At 54.1% G+C, this 15,854-nt stretch overlaps 2 protein-coding genes across 3 annotated transcripts in view; one reads left to right on the forward strand and one right to left on the reverse strand.

Annotated features, from left to right (window-relative positions):
- HOOK2 (hook microtubule-tethering protein 2) overlaps positions 1-5,941 on the forward strand; it is a 13,729-nt gene extending 7,788 nt beyond the window's left edge. The window contains exons 12-22 of one of the 2 annotated variants that reach the window (XM_011954715.1): positions 683-798; positions 908-995; positions 1,346-1,415; positions 2,573-2,710; positions 2,799-2,892; positions 3,089-3,123; positions 3,736-3,818; positions 3,900-4,003; positions 5,169-5,279; positions 5,348-5,419; positions 5,517-5,941. In XM_011954715.1, coding sequence (XP_011810105.1) covers positions 683-798; positions 908-995; positions 1,346-1,415; positions 2,573-2,710; positions 2,799-2,892; positions 3,089-3,123; positions 3,736-3,818; positions 3,900-4,003; positions 5,169-5,279; positions 5,348-5,419; positions 5,517-5,666 — 1,061 coding nt within the window. In that variant the 3' untranslated portion in view covers positions 5,667-5,941. The remainder of the gene's footprint in view (positions 1-682; positions 799-907; positions 996-1,345; positions 1,416-2,572; positions 2,711-2,798; positions 2,893-3,088; positions 3,124-3,735; positions 3,819-3,899; positions 4,004-5,168; positions 5,280-5,347; positions 5,420-5,516) is intronic. The other variant, XM_011954716.1, reaches the window with a different exon arrangement.
- A 4,600-nt stretch (positions 5,942-10,541) lies between these two features.
- Positions 10,542-15,854, reverse strand: part of BEST2 (bestrophin 2) — a 6,693-nt gene continuing 1,380 nt past the window's right edge. Inside the window, exons 3-10 of the mRNA XM_011954719.1 lie at positions 15,379-15,473; positions 13,956-14,189; positions 13,710-13,864; positions 13,296-13,373; positions 13,002-13,154; positions 12,834-12,914; positions 12,505-12,659; positions 10,542-11,166 (exon numbers count right to left, since the gene is read on the reverse strand). Coding sequence (XP_011810109.1) covers positions 10,740-11,166; positions 12,505-12,659; positions 12,834-12,914; positions 13,002-13,154; positions 13,296-13,373; positions 13,710-13,864; positions 13,956-14,189; positions 15,379-15,473 — 1,378 coding nt within the window. The 3' untranslated portion in view covers positions 10,542-10,739. The remainder of the gene's footprint in view (positions 11,167-12,504; positions 12,660-12,833; positions 12,915-13,001; positions 13,155-13,295; positions 13,374-13,709; positions 13,865-13,955; positions 14,190-15,378; positions 15,474-15,854) is intronic.

Below are 15,854 nucleotides of genomic sequence, written 5' to 3' on the forward strand. Positions count from 1 at the left end.
CTCGCCCTGCTAGCTTTTTGTATTTTTTAGTAGAGACAGGGTTTCACCGTGTTAGCCAGGATGGTCTCGAACTCCTGACCTCGTGATCAGCCCGTCTCGGCCTCCCAAAGTGCTGGGATTACAGGCTTGAGCCACCGCGCCCGGCCTTAAAAAATAATTTTTAAAAAATTTTTTAAAAAATAAGAAAGAAAATCCATTGATCATACCTTACCTATCGAACATCACAGCTTAGTCTAGCCTACCTTAATCATGCTCAGAAAGCTTTCCTTACTTAGCCTAGTTTGGCAAAATCATCTACCATAAATCTTATTTTATAATAAAGCATTGACTATATCATGCAATTTATTGAAGACTACTTCATTGAAATTGAAAAACAGAATCGTTATATGGGTTCTTACTATTAACATTCACAGTTGGCTGGGTGCAATGGCTCACACCTGTAATCCCAGTGCTTTGGGAGGCTGAAGTGGGAGGATCTCTTGAGGCCAGGAGTTTGAGACCAGCCAGGGCAACAGAGCGAGACCCTGTCTCTTAAAAAGCCAAGCAAAAAACCTACACAGCTGAAAGCTCCATAGTAAAGTCAAAAAAATCATAAGTCAAACCATCCTGGATTGGGAACCATCAGTACTCAGCCCCTGCCCCTGCTTCCACCCCTGCAGTCCTTATTCTTCCCCTCTCTGTGTTCAGGTGCAGGAACTGCAGGGCCAGCGGCAGGAGGAGGCCATGAAGGCCGAGAAATGGCTATTTGAATGCCGCAACCTGGAGGAAAAGTATGAGTCGGTGACAAAGGAGAAGGAGGTGAGGCTGAGGTCCCACTGCCCGAGCCCCACCCTGCCAATTCTAGGGTAGCCCATTTCCCAGGGGGCCGAGCCTGACCCGTGTGGTATCTTGTACCCTGTCCCTGCAGCGACTATTGGCGGAGCGGGACTCCTTGCGGGAGGCCAATGAGGAGCTGCGCTGCGCCCAGCTGCAGCCGCGGGGATTGACCCAGGCCGGTGAGATGAAGCCCCATCCTGGGGCCTTACCTGTCCTGGTGTACTGTTTGGGCAGAACAGGTTGTGTCCCAGTGCATGTCTAGGCTGGGGAGAGAGCTAGGCCAGGCTGGAGGTGACCAGAAAGATGTGACACGGTCATATTGAAGAGAGAGGCTCAGGGTCTCAGGGTGGAGCAAAGGCTAAAAAGCCAGGCCAACACTCCTGGTTCTCTATCAAGCTGGGAATGGAGCTTGTGTCAAGCCAGGCTGTTGGCTGAACTTGAGCCCCAAAAGATGATCCTTGGGAAGAAGACCCTAGGGGCGGGGACAGGGAATGCGAAGAGACCTGAAGACTTTTCTTGCATTCTTCAGACCCCTCACTGGATCCCACCTCCCCACCCATGGATAACTTAGCCGCGGAGATCCTGCCTGCGGAGCTCAGGTATCCTGGGGTCACTCAAAACTCTGGCCCTACCCAGGCCTGCCAAGGCCCACCGTCAGCCCCACCCCCACCCTCCCACCTACTAGCACCGGTTGCTTGGTCTCAGATCCAGGTCCTAGCTGGGCTCCTAGGCCCACTTACTGCTGATTTGGCTCCGTTCAACCCTACCAGATCACTTTGCCTCTCCAGGGTCTATCCTTAGTACACAAATTATGTCCAACACCTGGCTCCACTTCCCGCACAAAAATCCTATGCCCTAGCCCCGCCGACTTTGATCCTTTCCCCCAGGGTCCACCCCTGTCAGTGTAGCCTTTGTGAGTTTCAGTACCCTGTGCCCTGCCGGCGTTAACTCTCCCAGGCCAGGCACAGTGGATCACACCTCTAAATCCCAGCACTTTGGAAGGCCGGAGCTGGAGGATCACTTGAGCCCAGGAGTTCGAGAGCAGCTTGAGCAACATAGTGGCCCTCTCTACAAAATAAAAATGATTTCAAAACCCCCAAAACGGCCGGGCGCAGTGGCTCACGCCTGTAATTCCAGCACTTTGGGAGGCCAAGGTGGATGGATCACAAGGTCAGGAGATCGAGACTATCCTGGCTAACACGGTGAAACCTCGTCTCTACTAAAAATACAAAAAATTATAGCCGGGTGTGCTGGCATGCGCCTGTAGTTCCAGCTACTCGGGAGGTTGAGACAGGAAAACTGCTTGAACCCGGGAGGTGGAGGTTGCAGTGAGTCGAGATCACGCCACTGTATTCCAGCCTGGGCGACAGAGCGAAACTCTATCTCAAACAAACAAAAAAACCGAAACTAACCAAACAAGAAAAACCCAAAAAACTCTCCCATCCTAATTCTTCCCATTTCTGCTTCCCGCTTTCCAGCAGCCGCATCCCAGCTGTTCGAATCCATTCTGCCTAGCTCGTCCCTGCCTAGCTCCACCCCCTACCCCAGCTTAGAGCTCCGTCCCCTTTAACCCTGGGCCCCTTTAACCCTGGGCCGGGAACCTGAACCCCTAGTAGGTCCTCAGTGCTCCAACCCCACGGTCTGGCTGAGCTCTTCCCCAGGGCTCTGTCCCGCCCCTAGCTCCACCCGCCCTGAGCCCCAGCGAGCCTGCGGGGTGACTCGACCCTGACCCTGCTTTCTCCTCCCGGGTCTGCAGGGAGACGCTACTGCGGCTTCAGCTGGAGAACAAGCGGCTGTGCCGGCAGGAGGCGGCCGACCGGGAGCGGCAGGAGGAGCTGCAGCGCCACCTGGAGGAGGCGAACCGCGCACGCCACGGGTTGGAGACGCAGCACCGGTGAGCGCCTGGGGACCTACCTGCGCAGAGCAGGGACAGAGGGGGCCGAAAGTGGGCGAAGGCACTAAGCGGCCCCCCACCCTTGCAGGCTGAATCAGCAGCAGCTATCCGAGCTGCGGGCCCAGGTGGAGGAGCTTCAGAAAGCCCTGCAAGAGCAGGGGGGCAAGACTGAAGACGTGAGTGTCATCCACCACCTCCCTGCCTGGCCCTCCCTCATGCCCCGAAGTAACCCTCCTCTCTCTCCCATGCTGCCCGATGCCCCATACAGGCCATTGTAAGTACCATGGGCCCAGGGTGGCACCCCCTACCCTCACCCTGGGAAGGAGGAATTAGGTCCTCTCTGGACCCTCCACTCACCTTGCCTCTTCTCTCCCCCAGTCCGTCTTGCTGAAAAGAAAGCTGGAGGAACATTTGTAAGTCGCAGAAAGAGGGCACTCTTGGTGGGGGCATGGATTTGACATTAGTGGGAAGTTTCTTAGGCGTGTGCCACCATGCCTGGCTAATTTTTTATATTTTTAGTAGAGATAGGGTTTTACCATGTTGGCCAGGCTGGTCTTGGACTCCTGACTCCAGATGATTCACCCGTTTTGGCCTCCCAAAGTACTGGGATTACAGGCATGAGCCATTGCGCCTGGCCTTCTTTCTTTTCTTTTACCTGTCTGCTATTGAAGAGATTTGTATTCTAGAAAGATCCCTGGCTGCTAGATGGAGTGGTTGAGAGTAGAAGAAGCTAGCAAGGGACGATGGTGGCTGGACCAACTTGGGAGCTTTGGGATGGGCGAAGTTTCCCATCCCAACAGGGTGCTGTTTCACAGGATACCTGCTAAGGGTGCGAAGGGTTGTGACTGATGGCTGAGGAGATGGTGGGACCAGGGCACACAGCCCCCAGGCATGAGGGGCAGGCAGAGAGGGCTCTGTGGCCATGTAGGGGCATTTCTGGCTGGCGGGGAGGTCTGTGGCTACCACTGGGATGAAACAGAGGCCAGCTCGGAGGTCAGCCCACTGCTGCTCGTCCCTGCCCGCAGGCAGAAGCTTCATGAGGCAGATCTGGAGTTGCAGAGGAAGCGGGAGTACATTGAGGAGCTGGAGCCACCCACTGACAGCAGCAGTAAGTGGGACCTGGTGACCAGGGGGTGGGGAGATCCCAGAGCCCAGCAGCTTGAAGCTGATGGGCCAATTCTTCCATCAGCAGCCCGACGGATCGAGGAGCTGCAGCATAACCTGCAGAAGAAGGACGCGGACTTGCGGGCCATGGAGGAGCGATACCGCCGCTACGTGGACAAGGCCCGCATGGTGAGGACACTGGGTGTTCCCACAAGTTGCCTGCCCTGGCTCCTGCCTTTTTGTGCCTCCTATTGAGCCAAACCTCCTGCTTGCACATCTGTGCCCCAATTCACACCTGTCATACCCCACCATGTGACAGACTTCTGCAATGATTCCCCACTGCTACTGATTGTCGCATTAAAGTACTGCACAGCCGGCCGGGCGCCGTGGCTCACGCCTGTAATTCCAACACTTTGGGAGGCCAAGGCAGGCAGAACACGAGGTCAGGAGTTCAAAATCAGCCTGGTCAACATGGTGAAACCCTGTCTCTACTAAAAATACAAAAATTAGCTGGGCATGGTGGTGGGCACCTGTAATCCCAGCTACTCAGGAGGCTGAGGCAGGAGAATCGTTTGAACCTGGGAGGTGGAGGTTGCAGTTAGCTAAGATTGTGCCATTGCACCCCAGCCTAGATGACAGGGCGAGAGTCCATCTAGAAAAAAAAAAAAAGTACTGCACAGCCAGGCGCAGTGGCTCACACCTGTAATCCCAGCACTTTGGGAGGCCGAGACGGGCGGATCACGAGGTCAGGAGATCGAGACCATCCTGGCTAACCCGGTGAAACCCTGTCTCTACTAAAAAATACAAAAAACTAGCCGGGCGAGGTGGCAGGTGCCTGTAGTCCCAGCTACTCGGGAGGCTGAGGCAGGAGAATGGCGGGAACCCGGCAGGCGGAGCTTGCAGTGAGCTGAGATCTGGCCACAGTACTCCAGCCTGGGGGACAGAGCGAGACTCCGCCTCAAAAAAAAAAAAAAAAAATAGAAAAATTAGCTGGGAGTGGTAGCACACGCCTGTAATCCCAGCTATTTGGGAAGCTGAGGCAGGAGAATAACTTGAACCTGGGAGGCAAAAGTTGAAGTGAGCTGAGCTTGTGCCACTTCACTCCATCCTGGGCAATAGAGCCAGACTCCATCACAAAAATAAAAATAAAGTACTGCATGGATGGGCACAATGGCTCATACCTATAATCTCAACACTTTGGGAGGCTAAGGCAGGAGAATTGCTTGATGCCAGGAGTTCAAGACCACCCTGGGCAACAGTCTAGAATGAATGAATGAATGCATACACACACCCCAGTATGTCCCAGGGGGTTTCAAGGCCAAAGTCACCTGGCTGTGACTTCCTCAACCTGTAGGTCATGCAGACCATGGAACCCAAGCAGCGGCCAGCTGCAGGGGCACCTCCAGAACTCCATTCCCTAAGGACACAGCTCCGAGAACGGGATGTCCGCATCCGGCACCTGGAGGTGGGTATCCTCATGCCTTTACGCTGCCTCCAGCATATCTAGGCCTCTGACACTTGCCTTCTTGACAGATGGACTTTGAGAAAAGCCGAAGTCAGAGGGAGCAGGAAGAAAAGCTGCTTATCAGAGCCTGGTATAATATGGTAAGTGTGGGGTCTGGGCTCTAAGATCTCATGGGTAGAGTAGTGGTGGAGGGGGTCCTGTGAGCTCACCTGACCCCAACCACACCTCCTCCTGAAGGGCATGGCCTTGCAGCAGCGAGCTGGGGAAGAGCGGGCGCCTGCCCATGCCCAGTCATTCCTGGCACAGCAGCGGCTGGCAACCAATGCTCGCCGTGGACTCCTGGGACGCCTGGCATCTCTGAACCTTCGCCCCACTGACAAGCACTGACCTCAGGATCCAGCCAGCCTGGGCTCCACCCACCCTGGCTTCCTCCAACTCACATGGCGCCCAGCATTGGGCTTCAGCCAGCTGCTCAAGAGCTTTGAGGCCATGATCTCTGCCCTTCCCTCTCCCAGATTGGTGGGGAGGGAAGGTGGGAGGTAGGTATAGGCCTGTTCTTTTTAGCAATGTGATTCTTATCGTTGATTCTCTCTCTAGAGTTCATGTGCTGCCTGGGGAGACTTTGATTTTATATTTGAGAAAAATAAAGACTTTCAATCTGCCCTGGCTATGCTCTGGGCACCAAGTTGGGGGAGAGAAAATGGGCCAGAGGTTTAGCCCATTGCTTTTAAGAAAAGCTTAGCGGCCAGGTATGGTGGCTGATGCCTGTAATCCCAGCACTTTGGGAGGTTTAGATGGGTGGATCACCTGAGGTCAAGAGTTCAAGACCAGCCTGGCCAACATGGCAAAACCCCTCCTCTACTAAAAATAGGAAAATTAGCAGGGCATGGTAGTACATGCCTGTAATCTGAGCTACTCGGGAGGCTGAGGTGGGAGGATTGCTTGAATCCGGGGAACAGAGGTTGCAGTGAGCTGAGGTTAAGCCACTGCACTCCAGCCTGGGTAACAGAGCAAGACTCCATCTCAAAAAGAAAAAAAAAAAAGAAAGAAAAGCTTGGTTTGCATTCTTACTAAGTGTGAGTGACGAATAGCACCATCCAGAGGTAGGTGAGGATCACCTTTGTGTGTCTGTGAATGTGTAGTGGTTTTGTTTTTTGGTTGTTGCTTTTTTTTTCTTTTTTTTGAGATGGAGTCTCACTCTGTCGCCCAGGCTGGAGTGCAGTGGCACGATCTTGGCTTACTGCAACCTCTGCCTCCCGGGTTCAAGCGATTTTCTTGCCTCAGCCTCCTGAGTAGCTGGAACCACTTGCACATGCCACCACACTGAGCTAATTTTTGTATTTTTAGTAGAGATGGGGTTTCACCATGTTGGCCAGAGTGTTCTTGAACTCCTAACCTCAGATGATCTGCCCATCTTGGCCTCCTAAACTGCTGGGGTCACAGGAGTCAGCCACCGTGCCCGGCCACTAAGCTTTTCTTAAAAGCAATGGGGTAAACCCTTGGCCCACTTTCTCTCCCTCACCTTGGTGCCCAGAGTTACCAGAGTGAGCCACCACTGTGGAACGATCTCAGCTTGCTGCAGCCTGGGCAACAGAGTGAGACCCCATCTACAAAAAAAAAAAAAAAAAGAAAGAAAGAAAGAAAAAAGGCCCAGAAAGGAGGCCTCACCAAGGAAGTGATATTATTGAAGCAGAGACCTAAAGGAGGTGAGGGAGAGGACATGAAGGTATCTGGGGAAGATCCAGGCAGAACAGTTCGCACAAAGGCCCTGAGATGACACCTCGCTTGATGTGCTGGAGGGACAGTAAGGGGACCAAAGTGGCTGGAGTGGAGTGAATAAGAAAGCAGAAGGCTGGACGCGGTGGGTGGGTGGATCATGAGGTCAGGAGATCGAGACCATCCTGGCTAACACAGTGAAACCCCGTCTCTAAAAAACACAAAAAATTAGTCGGGCTTGGTGGCGGGCGCCTATAATTCCAGCTACGCGGGAGGCTGAGGCAGGAGAATGGCGGGAACCCAGGAGGTGGAGCTTGCAGTGAGTGGAGATCGCGCCACTGCACTCCAACCTCGGCGACAGAGCGAGACTCCGTCTCAAACAAAAAAAGAAAGCAGAAGGCAGGGAGCGATGGCTCCCACCCAACACTTTGGGAGGCCGAGGCAGGCGGATCACGAGGTCAGGAGATGGAGACCATCCTGGCTAACACGGTGAAACCCCGTCTCTACTAAAAACTATAAAAAACTAGCCGAGCGAGGTGGCGGCGCCTGTAGCCCCAGCTACCCAGGAGGCTGAGGCAGGAGAATGGCGTGAACCCGGGAGGCGGAGCTTGCAGTGAGCTGAGATCCCACCACAGCACTCCAGCCTGGGCGACAGAGCGAGACTCCGTCTCAAAAAACAACAACAACAACAAAAAAAACCCTGTCACTACTAAAAATACAAAAAAATGCGGCCGGGCGCGGTGGCTCACGCCTGTAATCCCAGCACTTTGGGAAGCTGAGACGGGAGGATCACCTGAGGTCAGAAGTTTGAGACCAGCCTTACCAACATGGAGAAACCCCGTCTCTACTAAAAAAAAAAACAACATAGAAAATTAGCCGGATGTGGTGGCACACGCCTGTAATCCCAGCTACTCAGGAGGCTGAGGCATGAGAATCGCTTGAACCTGGCAGGCGGATGTTGTGGTGAGCAGAGATCACGCCATTGCACTCCAGCCTGGGCAACAAGAGCAAAACTAGGTCTCAAAATAATAATAATAATAATAAATAAAAATAAAAATACAAAAAAAATAGCTGGGCATGGTGGCGGATGCCTGTAGTCCCAGCCACTCGGGAGGCTGAGGCAGGAGAATGGCGTGAACCCGGGAGGCGGAGCTTGCTTGCCACGGTGAGCCAAGATGGCGCCACTGGCACTCCAGCCTGGGAGACAAAGCAAGACTCCTCTCAAAAAAATATAAAAGTAAAAATGAAAGAAAGCAGATGAGGGTGGGGAGATTATTCAGGGACTTGTGGGCTGCAGAGAGTACTTTAACTTTTATTCTAAGTGAGGTGGGAGCCATGGAAGAGTCTAAGCAAAGGAGGGATGTGACCTGGCCCTGGTGTTCATAGGCGCCCTCTGGTGGCCACTCTGGGAGAAACAGGCTTAGGAGGCCAAGGCCAGAGCTAGAAGACCAGGTTGGTAGTCCGGGTGGGTGGGTGATAGTGAGGCTCTGGCCAGGCTGGGGGCCCTGGAGGAGTGAGAAATGGTTAGATTCTGGATACGATTTACAGGCAAAGCTGGCAGGGCACGGTGACTCACGCCTGTGATCCCAGCTCTTTGGCTGGCCAACATGGTGAAACCCTGTCTCTAAAAATACAAAAATTAGCTGGGTGTACTGGTCACCTGTAATCCAAGCTACTTGGGAGGCTGAGGCAGGAGAATCACTTGAACCTGGGAGGTGAAGGTTTCAGTGAGCAAAAATCGTGCCATTGCAACACAGCCTGGTGACAAGAGGGAAATTACATCTCAAAAATAAAAAATAAAAATAAAAATCAAGGCAAAGCTGGTAAGATTTGCTGCTGGGTTGGTGTGGCCGCTGGGTTGATGTGATGGCCTGTGGTGGGAAGAGGAATTCACATGACTTCTTTTGACCTCACTACCTGGAAGGACAAAGCTAACACAGAGGGTGGGACAGATTGGGGGGCTGATTAGGAGCTGGATTTCAGGTGTGTTACGTTTGAAGTGTCTGTGAGATCTCTGCAAGGAGACATCTAAGAGGCAGTTGGCTTTCTGGGTCTACAGTTAGAGAAGGGATCCTGGCTGAATTTCTGTTTTCATTCTTCCTTCTTTTTCTTTTCTTTCTTTTCTATTTTAGATGGGGTCTCACTCGGCAGCCGCCCAGGCTTGAGTGCAGTGGCAGAATCTCACTGCAACCTCTGTCTCTCAGGTTCAAGCGATTCTCCTGCCTCAGCCTCTGAGTAGCTGAGATTACTGGTGCCCACCACCTTGCCTGGCTAATTTTTGTGTTTTAGTAGAGATGGGCTTTCACCATGTTGGCCAGGCCTGTCTTGAGCTCCTGACCTCAAATGATCCACCTACCTCCGCCTCCCAGCTGAGATTACAGGCATGACCCCCGCCATGCCAGGCCTTTTTTTTTTTTTTTTTTGAAACAGGGTCTTACTGTGTTGCCCAGGCTGGAGTGCAGTGGCGTGATCATAGCTCACCGCCTTGGCTGGACTTTTATATTCAGGACTCATCAGGAGTCCGTGTGATTAAATTAGTAAAACCTGAAGCCCAGAGGGCCTGAGAATGCAGAGGCCTGAGGGAAGAAGAACCCATGGTCCTGGGACAGTGGCTGGCTCATTAATGAGTAATGCCAGGGCACTGATGTGGGTATTTCAGAGAGCAGAGTTTGGGAAGAAGTAAGCAGGGCACCATCATAAAACCTGGAAGAGGTGAAACCCTGTCTCTACTAAAAATACAAAAAATTAGCCAGGTGTGGTGGTCTGCACCTATAATTCCAGTTACTCGGGAGGCTGAGGCACGAGACTCCCTTGAACGAGGGAGGTGGAGGTTGCACTGACCCAAGATCGTGCCACTGTACTCCAGCCTGGGTAATGAAGTGAGACTCTGTCTCAAAGAAAAAAACGACCAAACCTGGAATAAGCTGGGCATGGTGGTTGTGGTGGAGGAGGAGGAGGAAGAGGAGAAGGAGGAGAAGGAAGAAGAAATCTGCAGCTGGGCTTGATGGCTCACACCTGTAATCCCAGCACTTTGGGAGGCAGAGGCAGGTGGATCACCTGACATCAAGAGTTCAAGACCAGCCTGGCCAACATGGTGAAACCCCCCTCTCTACTAAAAATACAAAAAAATAGCTGGGCGTGGTGGTGCGTGCCTGTAATCCCAGATACTTGGGAGGCTGAGGCAGGAGAATTACTTGGGCCCAGGAGGCACAGGTTGCGGTGAGCAGAGATCACACCATTGCACTCCAGGCTGGGTGACAGAGGGAGACTCCATCTCAAATAATAATAATAATAAATAGGTAAATAAATAAATAAATAAGAAACCTGCAAGAACTCCCACATTTTACTTAGGACAATGGATAATGCCTGGCAGGAGAAATCAGATTAGCAACATTTGAATAAAAACCACTAGCAATTTATTGAGCACCTACTGTATACCAAATGCTTTAATGCCATTCTTTCATCCTCATGACAACTCGATGAGATAGTCAGTCACATCTTCACTTGAAGGAAAGAATTCAGGCAGGACATTGATGAAGACCTCTCGGTAAGGGTGGGCTGGTCCAAGAGTCTGGAAGAACTCTCGCCCCTAGCACAGCGCCAAACCCAGGCAGGCAGCGAGAGCTGGTCAAAAGTGTAGGTAGACTTGACAAAGGCACACGAGGCTTATGCAGACCGGGACACCTGCCTGTGTGCCGTGCAGGGACCTGGTTCCCTGTCCTTAGGCGGTTGGGCTCTAAGATCTCAGGCCAGATTCTCCTCCTCCTCGCCAATAGGGCTGGGCAGCCAGGGTGGCGCCGGACCCCGGGGTCCGGGCATGGTCACGATGCTGAAGGGCTCGACAGGCCCAGGGATGAGAGTAAGCGGTTCAGGACCCGCAGGGGGCGGGGGCTCCGGCTCCGGCAGGCCAGGATCAAGCAGCGGGTCCCCGCAGCTGCACTCCGGGGCCGCGCCTTCGGGGACAACCGCGCATGAGCAGCTGGCCCCGGTAGACGCCTCCGACACGCAGCTGTTCTTGCGGAGTAGAAAGGACAGGCGCCGGCCCAGGGGGCCTCCCGCGGCCATGCCCGCGCCCGCCGGCAGGAGGCGCTGCAGGAAGTCGCCGGGCGCCTCGCCCATCGGCCCATCCAAGCCGTCCAGCCGCTGGAACTGCATGTCTTCTTTGGCCAGCCTGCGGGACCGACATTGGGCCAGCGCTGTGGCCTCGCTTCTTGTTGACAGAGCGGGGTCCCAGGCATTTCCCTGACTCTACCCACCCTTTTATCCCACTTATCCCCAAAGACCTTAGCTCCTAAACCCAGAGCCTGGCCTCACCCTCTGTTGCCACTTGAACTTGGATCTCAAACCTCAGTTGTGGCTCAGCCCCATTTCCTTTTTAATTTTAATTTAATTTAATTTTATTATTTTTTTAGATGGAGTCTCGCTCTGTTGCCCAGGCTGGAGTGCAGTGACGCGATCTCAGCTCACCACAACCTTCGCCTCCTGGGCTCCTGCCTCAGCCTCCCAAGTACCTGAGACCACAGGCACGTGCCACCACACCGGCTAATTTTTGTATTTTTAGTACAGACAGGGTTTGACTATGTTGGCCAGGCTAGTCTTGAACTCCTGACTTCGTGATCCGCCCACCTTGACCTTCCAAAATGCTGGGATTAGAGGCTTGAGCCACTGCACCCAGCCTATTTTTATTTTTTGAAATGGCGTTTTACTCTTTTTGCCCAGGCTAGAGAGCAATGGTGCAATCTCGGCTCACTGCAACCTCTGCCTCCTGGGTTCAAGTGATTTTCCTGCCTCAGTCTCCCGAGTAGCTGGGATTACAGGTGTGAGTCACCAAGCCCAGCCAGTTTTGTATTTTTAGTAAAGACAGGGTTTCACCATTTTGGCCAGGCTGGTCTCAAACTCCTGACCTCAAGTGATCCACCTGCCTTGGCCTCCCAAAGTGCTGGGATTGAAGGCATTAGGCACCACGCCTGGCCTTTATTTTTATTTTTTTAGAGACAGGCTCTTGCTCTGTTGCCTGGGCTGGAGTGCAGTGGTGTCATTATGGCTCACTGCAGCCTTGAACTCCAGGACTCAAGCGATCCTCCCACCTCAGCCTCCTGAATAACTGGGACTACAGACAAGCACCACCATGCTTGGCTAATGTTTTATTTTTAGTAGAGACAGGAGTCTCACTATGTTGCCCAGGCTGGGCTGAACTCCTGGGCTTGCTCAAAGGATCCTCCCGCCTCGGCCTCCCAAAGTACTGGGATTATAGGCGTGAGCAGTGGCTCCTGGCCTCAGCCCTCATCTCCTTTGGAATCACCTCTGACCTGTTCGATCCTCACTGACCTCAGCCCTTAGCTCCGTCCCTAGTCAGTGGCCTGGTCTCAGACCTTGACCTTGTCCCCTGACTCCTATCTTAGCTTCTTCCCTTACCACAGTCCTGAGACTTTCGATCTTATCCCCATCTCTAGAATTGAGTCCCCTTAACCTTTTCAAGCCATAAGCCCTGCCCACCCAACTGGCTCACGTGATATCGAAGGTGGAGCCCTGGAAGGAAGGTTGCCGCAGCTGGAAGACAGTAGCTGCTGTGTAGGGGGCGCGAGCCTCCGCCGCATCCCAGTACAAGTCCTTCTCCAGCACAGCCAGGTCATCATACATCTCGTCCACTGCCAGCATGGACACCTATGGGTGCAAACACACAGGGTAAAGTGGGGGCGGGGCAACCCGCCAGGACCACAGAGGGAAGTATGGTTTGGGGTGAGACCCAGCAAGACTTGGCAGGGGTGGGACCAGAACCCTGTTGGGCACTCCGGGATGGTTGCCACCTGGAAGTCTCACCTGGAACCTGAGTCTTACCTGGAAGTTTCGATCGATCAGAAAGTTGGTCTCAAAGTCATCGTCATCCTCTCCGAAGGGGTTGATGAGCTGCTCAGCTACCTGAGAGGAGAGGGAGGAGTTAGGTGGAAACTTGGGAACCCCATGTCCGTCCCACCCATGAAATTCCAGCCTGGATCACCCACCTACCTTGAGCCAGCCAGCGTAGAAGAAGAACTGCAAGAGGGTGAAGATGGGCACACACAGGTCTAGGTCATGGTCTTTGTAACCCTGAGCCGGGTCCAGGAACTGGCGACCAATGAGGCAAGCCAGGAAGTAGCTGTACAGTGCGATGGTCACCACCTGGCAGGGCAGGGCAGGGCTCAAGGGGGTCATTGAGGGCCAAGGCTATGATGGGGGTCTTAGCTAATTCTTGGTTTCCCTTTGGAAACCGTGCATCAGGGCCACTGACACCAAATATAAACAGAGGCACGATGGGGTTACCTGCGTGTAGACGAGGGGTACGCTAATCCAGTCGTAGTGAAAGAGCATTCCACATTTGCCCCGAAACACATTCAGCTCCTGGGGGTGGATACAGGCCATGAGGAGGCCTGAATGGTGAGCTCACACAGGGATATTAAGTGTGGGTACCTGGGATGGAGGTGGGTGGGAATTGGGAGTGTGCTTTGGGGGTTTCAGGGAGGGTATTTGGTGATGAGTGTGCACCTGGATGAGGGACCATGCACCCAGGGGTTGTCCCTCAAGGGCGTTGGAATCTGCCCCATGGAGGTAAGTGTGCACCTGGTGAGGGTGTTTGAAATCGGTCTCGTGGGGGGTGCGTGGCGGGCCGCCGTTGACACAGCTCCAGGGATACAATTTCCCTGGTATTCTATATGAATGACCTCCTGGTGGGCCCACCTCGAGCAGCAGCTTAAGGGCGCTGTTGTCGCGGATGCGGCCCTCGCGCCGGGCCTGCGCCGCCAGATTGGAGAACCAGACGCAGGGCACCCAGTACTTGTTGTAGGACGAGTTCAGGTTTTCGAACTTCTTGCGCTCCTCGCGGGTCATAAACCCTGGAGGAAAGAGGTCAGGGATAGCTAACCCCTTGCCCCGCTCCACCGGGTCCTTGCCCGGTCTCTGCCCTGCCTCTGGCTGAGTACTCACCAGCCTCCACCACGTGATCTATGGTGGGAAAGCGCTTGAACACCGCGGTGCTGACAGAGCGCAGGATGAGCACGGCTGAGAGCCCTGCGTAGCGCATGAGTGTGCGCCGGTAGAGGCGGCCGCGGTCGTCTCGTCCGTGCACGGTGCCCGCCACCACGCACATGAGCGCGTCGGGCAGCGGCATGCATAGGTACTGGCTCCACCAGCGGTTCACCACCAGCGTCACATAGAAGCCTGCAGGGGAGCGGAATGGGGGCTCAGTGGGGACACCAGGGCCAGGGGTTTGGGGGCCCAGGTCGTGGGAGAAGGGGCAACATAAGGTCTGCATCAGGGAAACCCAAGCGTGCTGGCCAACCTCACCACGCTTGGGCTGGGAACTTGGGGGTCCAGCCCTCAGGTCAGAAAGGCCAGTTGCCGGGTGCAGTGGCTCACGCCTGTAATCCCAGCTCCTTGGGAGGCCGAGGAGGGCGTATCACGAGGTCAGGAGTTCGAGACCAGCCTGGCCAGCATGGTGAAACTCCGTCTCTACTAAAAATACAAAAATTAGCCGGGCATGGCGGCGCACCTGTAGTCTCAGCTATTCGGGAGGCTGAGGCAGGAGAATCACTTGAACCTGGGAGGTGGAGGTTGCAGTGAGCAGAGATCGCACCATTGCACTCCAGCCTGGGCAACAGAGCGAGACTCCATCTCAAAAAAAAAAAAAAAAAAAAGGGAGAAAGGCAGAGCAGCCCTTTAGGTCACTGGCTACTTGGGAGTCACCTCAGATGTGACATTGGGATCCCAGTATGGGGACAGAGGCACAGAGCCCATGTTAGGGGCACATGGGCAGACTGTCGCTTGCTGTGAATGCATAGGAACCTAAATCAAGGGGAGAGGGGTCTGGTTTGTGGGGGTGTACATCGGGGACACCTGGTCAAGCTTGTTGCAATAGCCATACCCAGCTCCTGAATCAGGAACTTCTGAAGGGGTTGGGGGCAGGGTCTACATCAGGGAGCCTTGGGCAGGCTCGGGTCACATGTGGTCCCTGGGGGGCCAGGACTTGTCAGAGAAATGCCCCCAGGCTGGAATTGAGAGGATGAAGTCCTACGCGGTCCCTGGAGGGTTAGGGGTTTGTCCCCCCTAGTAACACAGCAGACACTGGTGAGCATCCCCAGGGTGACCAGGAATAAGCCCTGTGGGTGAGGTGGAGCTCTCTTGGGGTCACCTCAGGAGGCACTGTGACCCCAGATGACACTCCAGGTCTCAGAGTGTAGGGCCACATCTGGCATCTTCATCATATGGATCCAAAAATGGGGGGGTATTGTGGGGGTTGGATTTGAGGTAGGAGTCTCAGAGGGGCAGGAATGGGGGCTCCTCAAAAGGCATGAATGGATATGGGTTTCTCAGGGACATGGGAACGGGGGAGTTGGGGGTTGGACCGCACCAAGCACGAAGGAGACAGGGATGAGGCTGGCATACTGGTCACAGTAAATGACAAGCTTCTCGAAGTAACGCTTCTGCCCTTCCGTCAGCACAAAGCTGCAGGATAGAGATGAGGGGTCACAGGTCACAGGGGCCACTCCATCCCCAGCTTCAGATCTCTCTTGCTGTGCCCCTCGCCCTGGCTTCTTTTATAATAGCTGCCCCCGGCTGGGTGCTATGGGTCACGCCTATAATTCCAGCACTTTGGGAGGCCGAGGCAGGGGGATCACTTGAGGTCAGAAGTTTGAGACCAGCCTGGCCAACATGGTGAAACCCCGTCTCTACTAAAAATACAAAAAAATTAGCCAGGCGTGGTGGCTGGCACCCGTAATCCTAGCTACTGGGGAGGCTGAGGCAGGAGAATCGCTTGAACCTGGGAGGTGGAGGTGGCAGTGAGACGAGATTATGCCACTGCACTCCAGCCTGGGCGAGACTCCA

The sequence above is a fragment of the Colobus angolensis genome, unplaced genomic scaffold, assembly GCF_000951035.1.
Source record: "Colobus angolensis palliatus isolate OR3802 unplaced genomic scaffold, Cang.pa_1.0 Scaffold39, whole genome shotgun sequence".
NCBI classification, from domain to species: Eukaryota; Metazoa; Chordata; class Mammalia; order Primates; family Cercopithecidae; genus Colobus; species Colobus angolensis.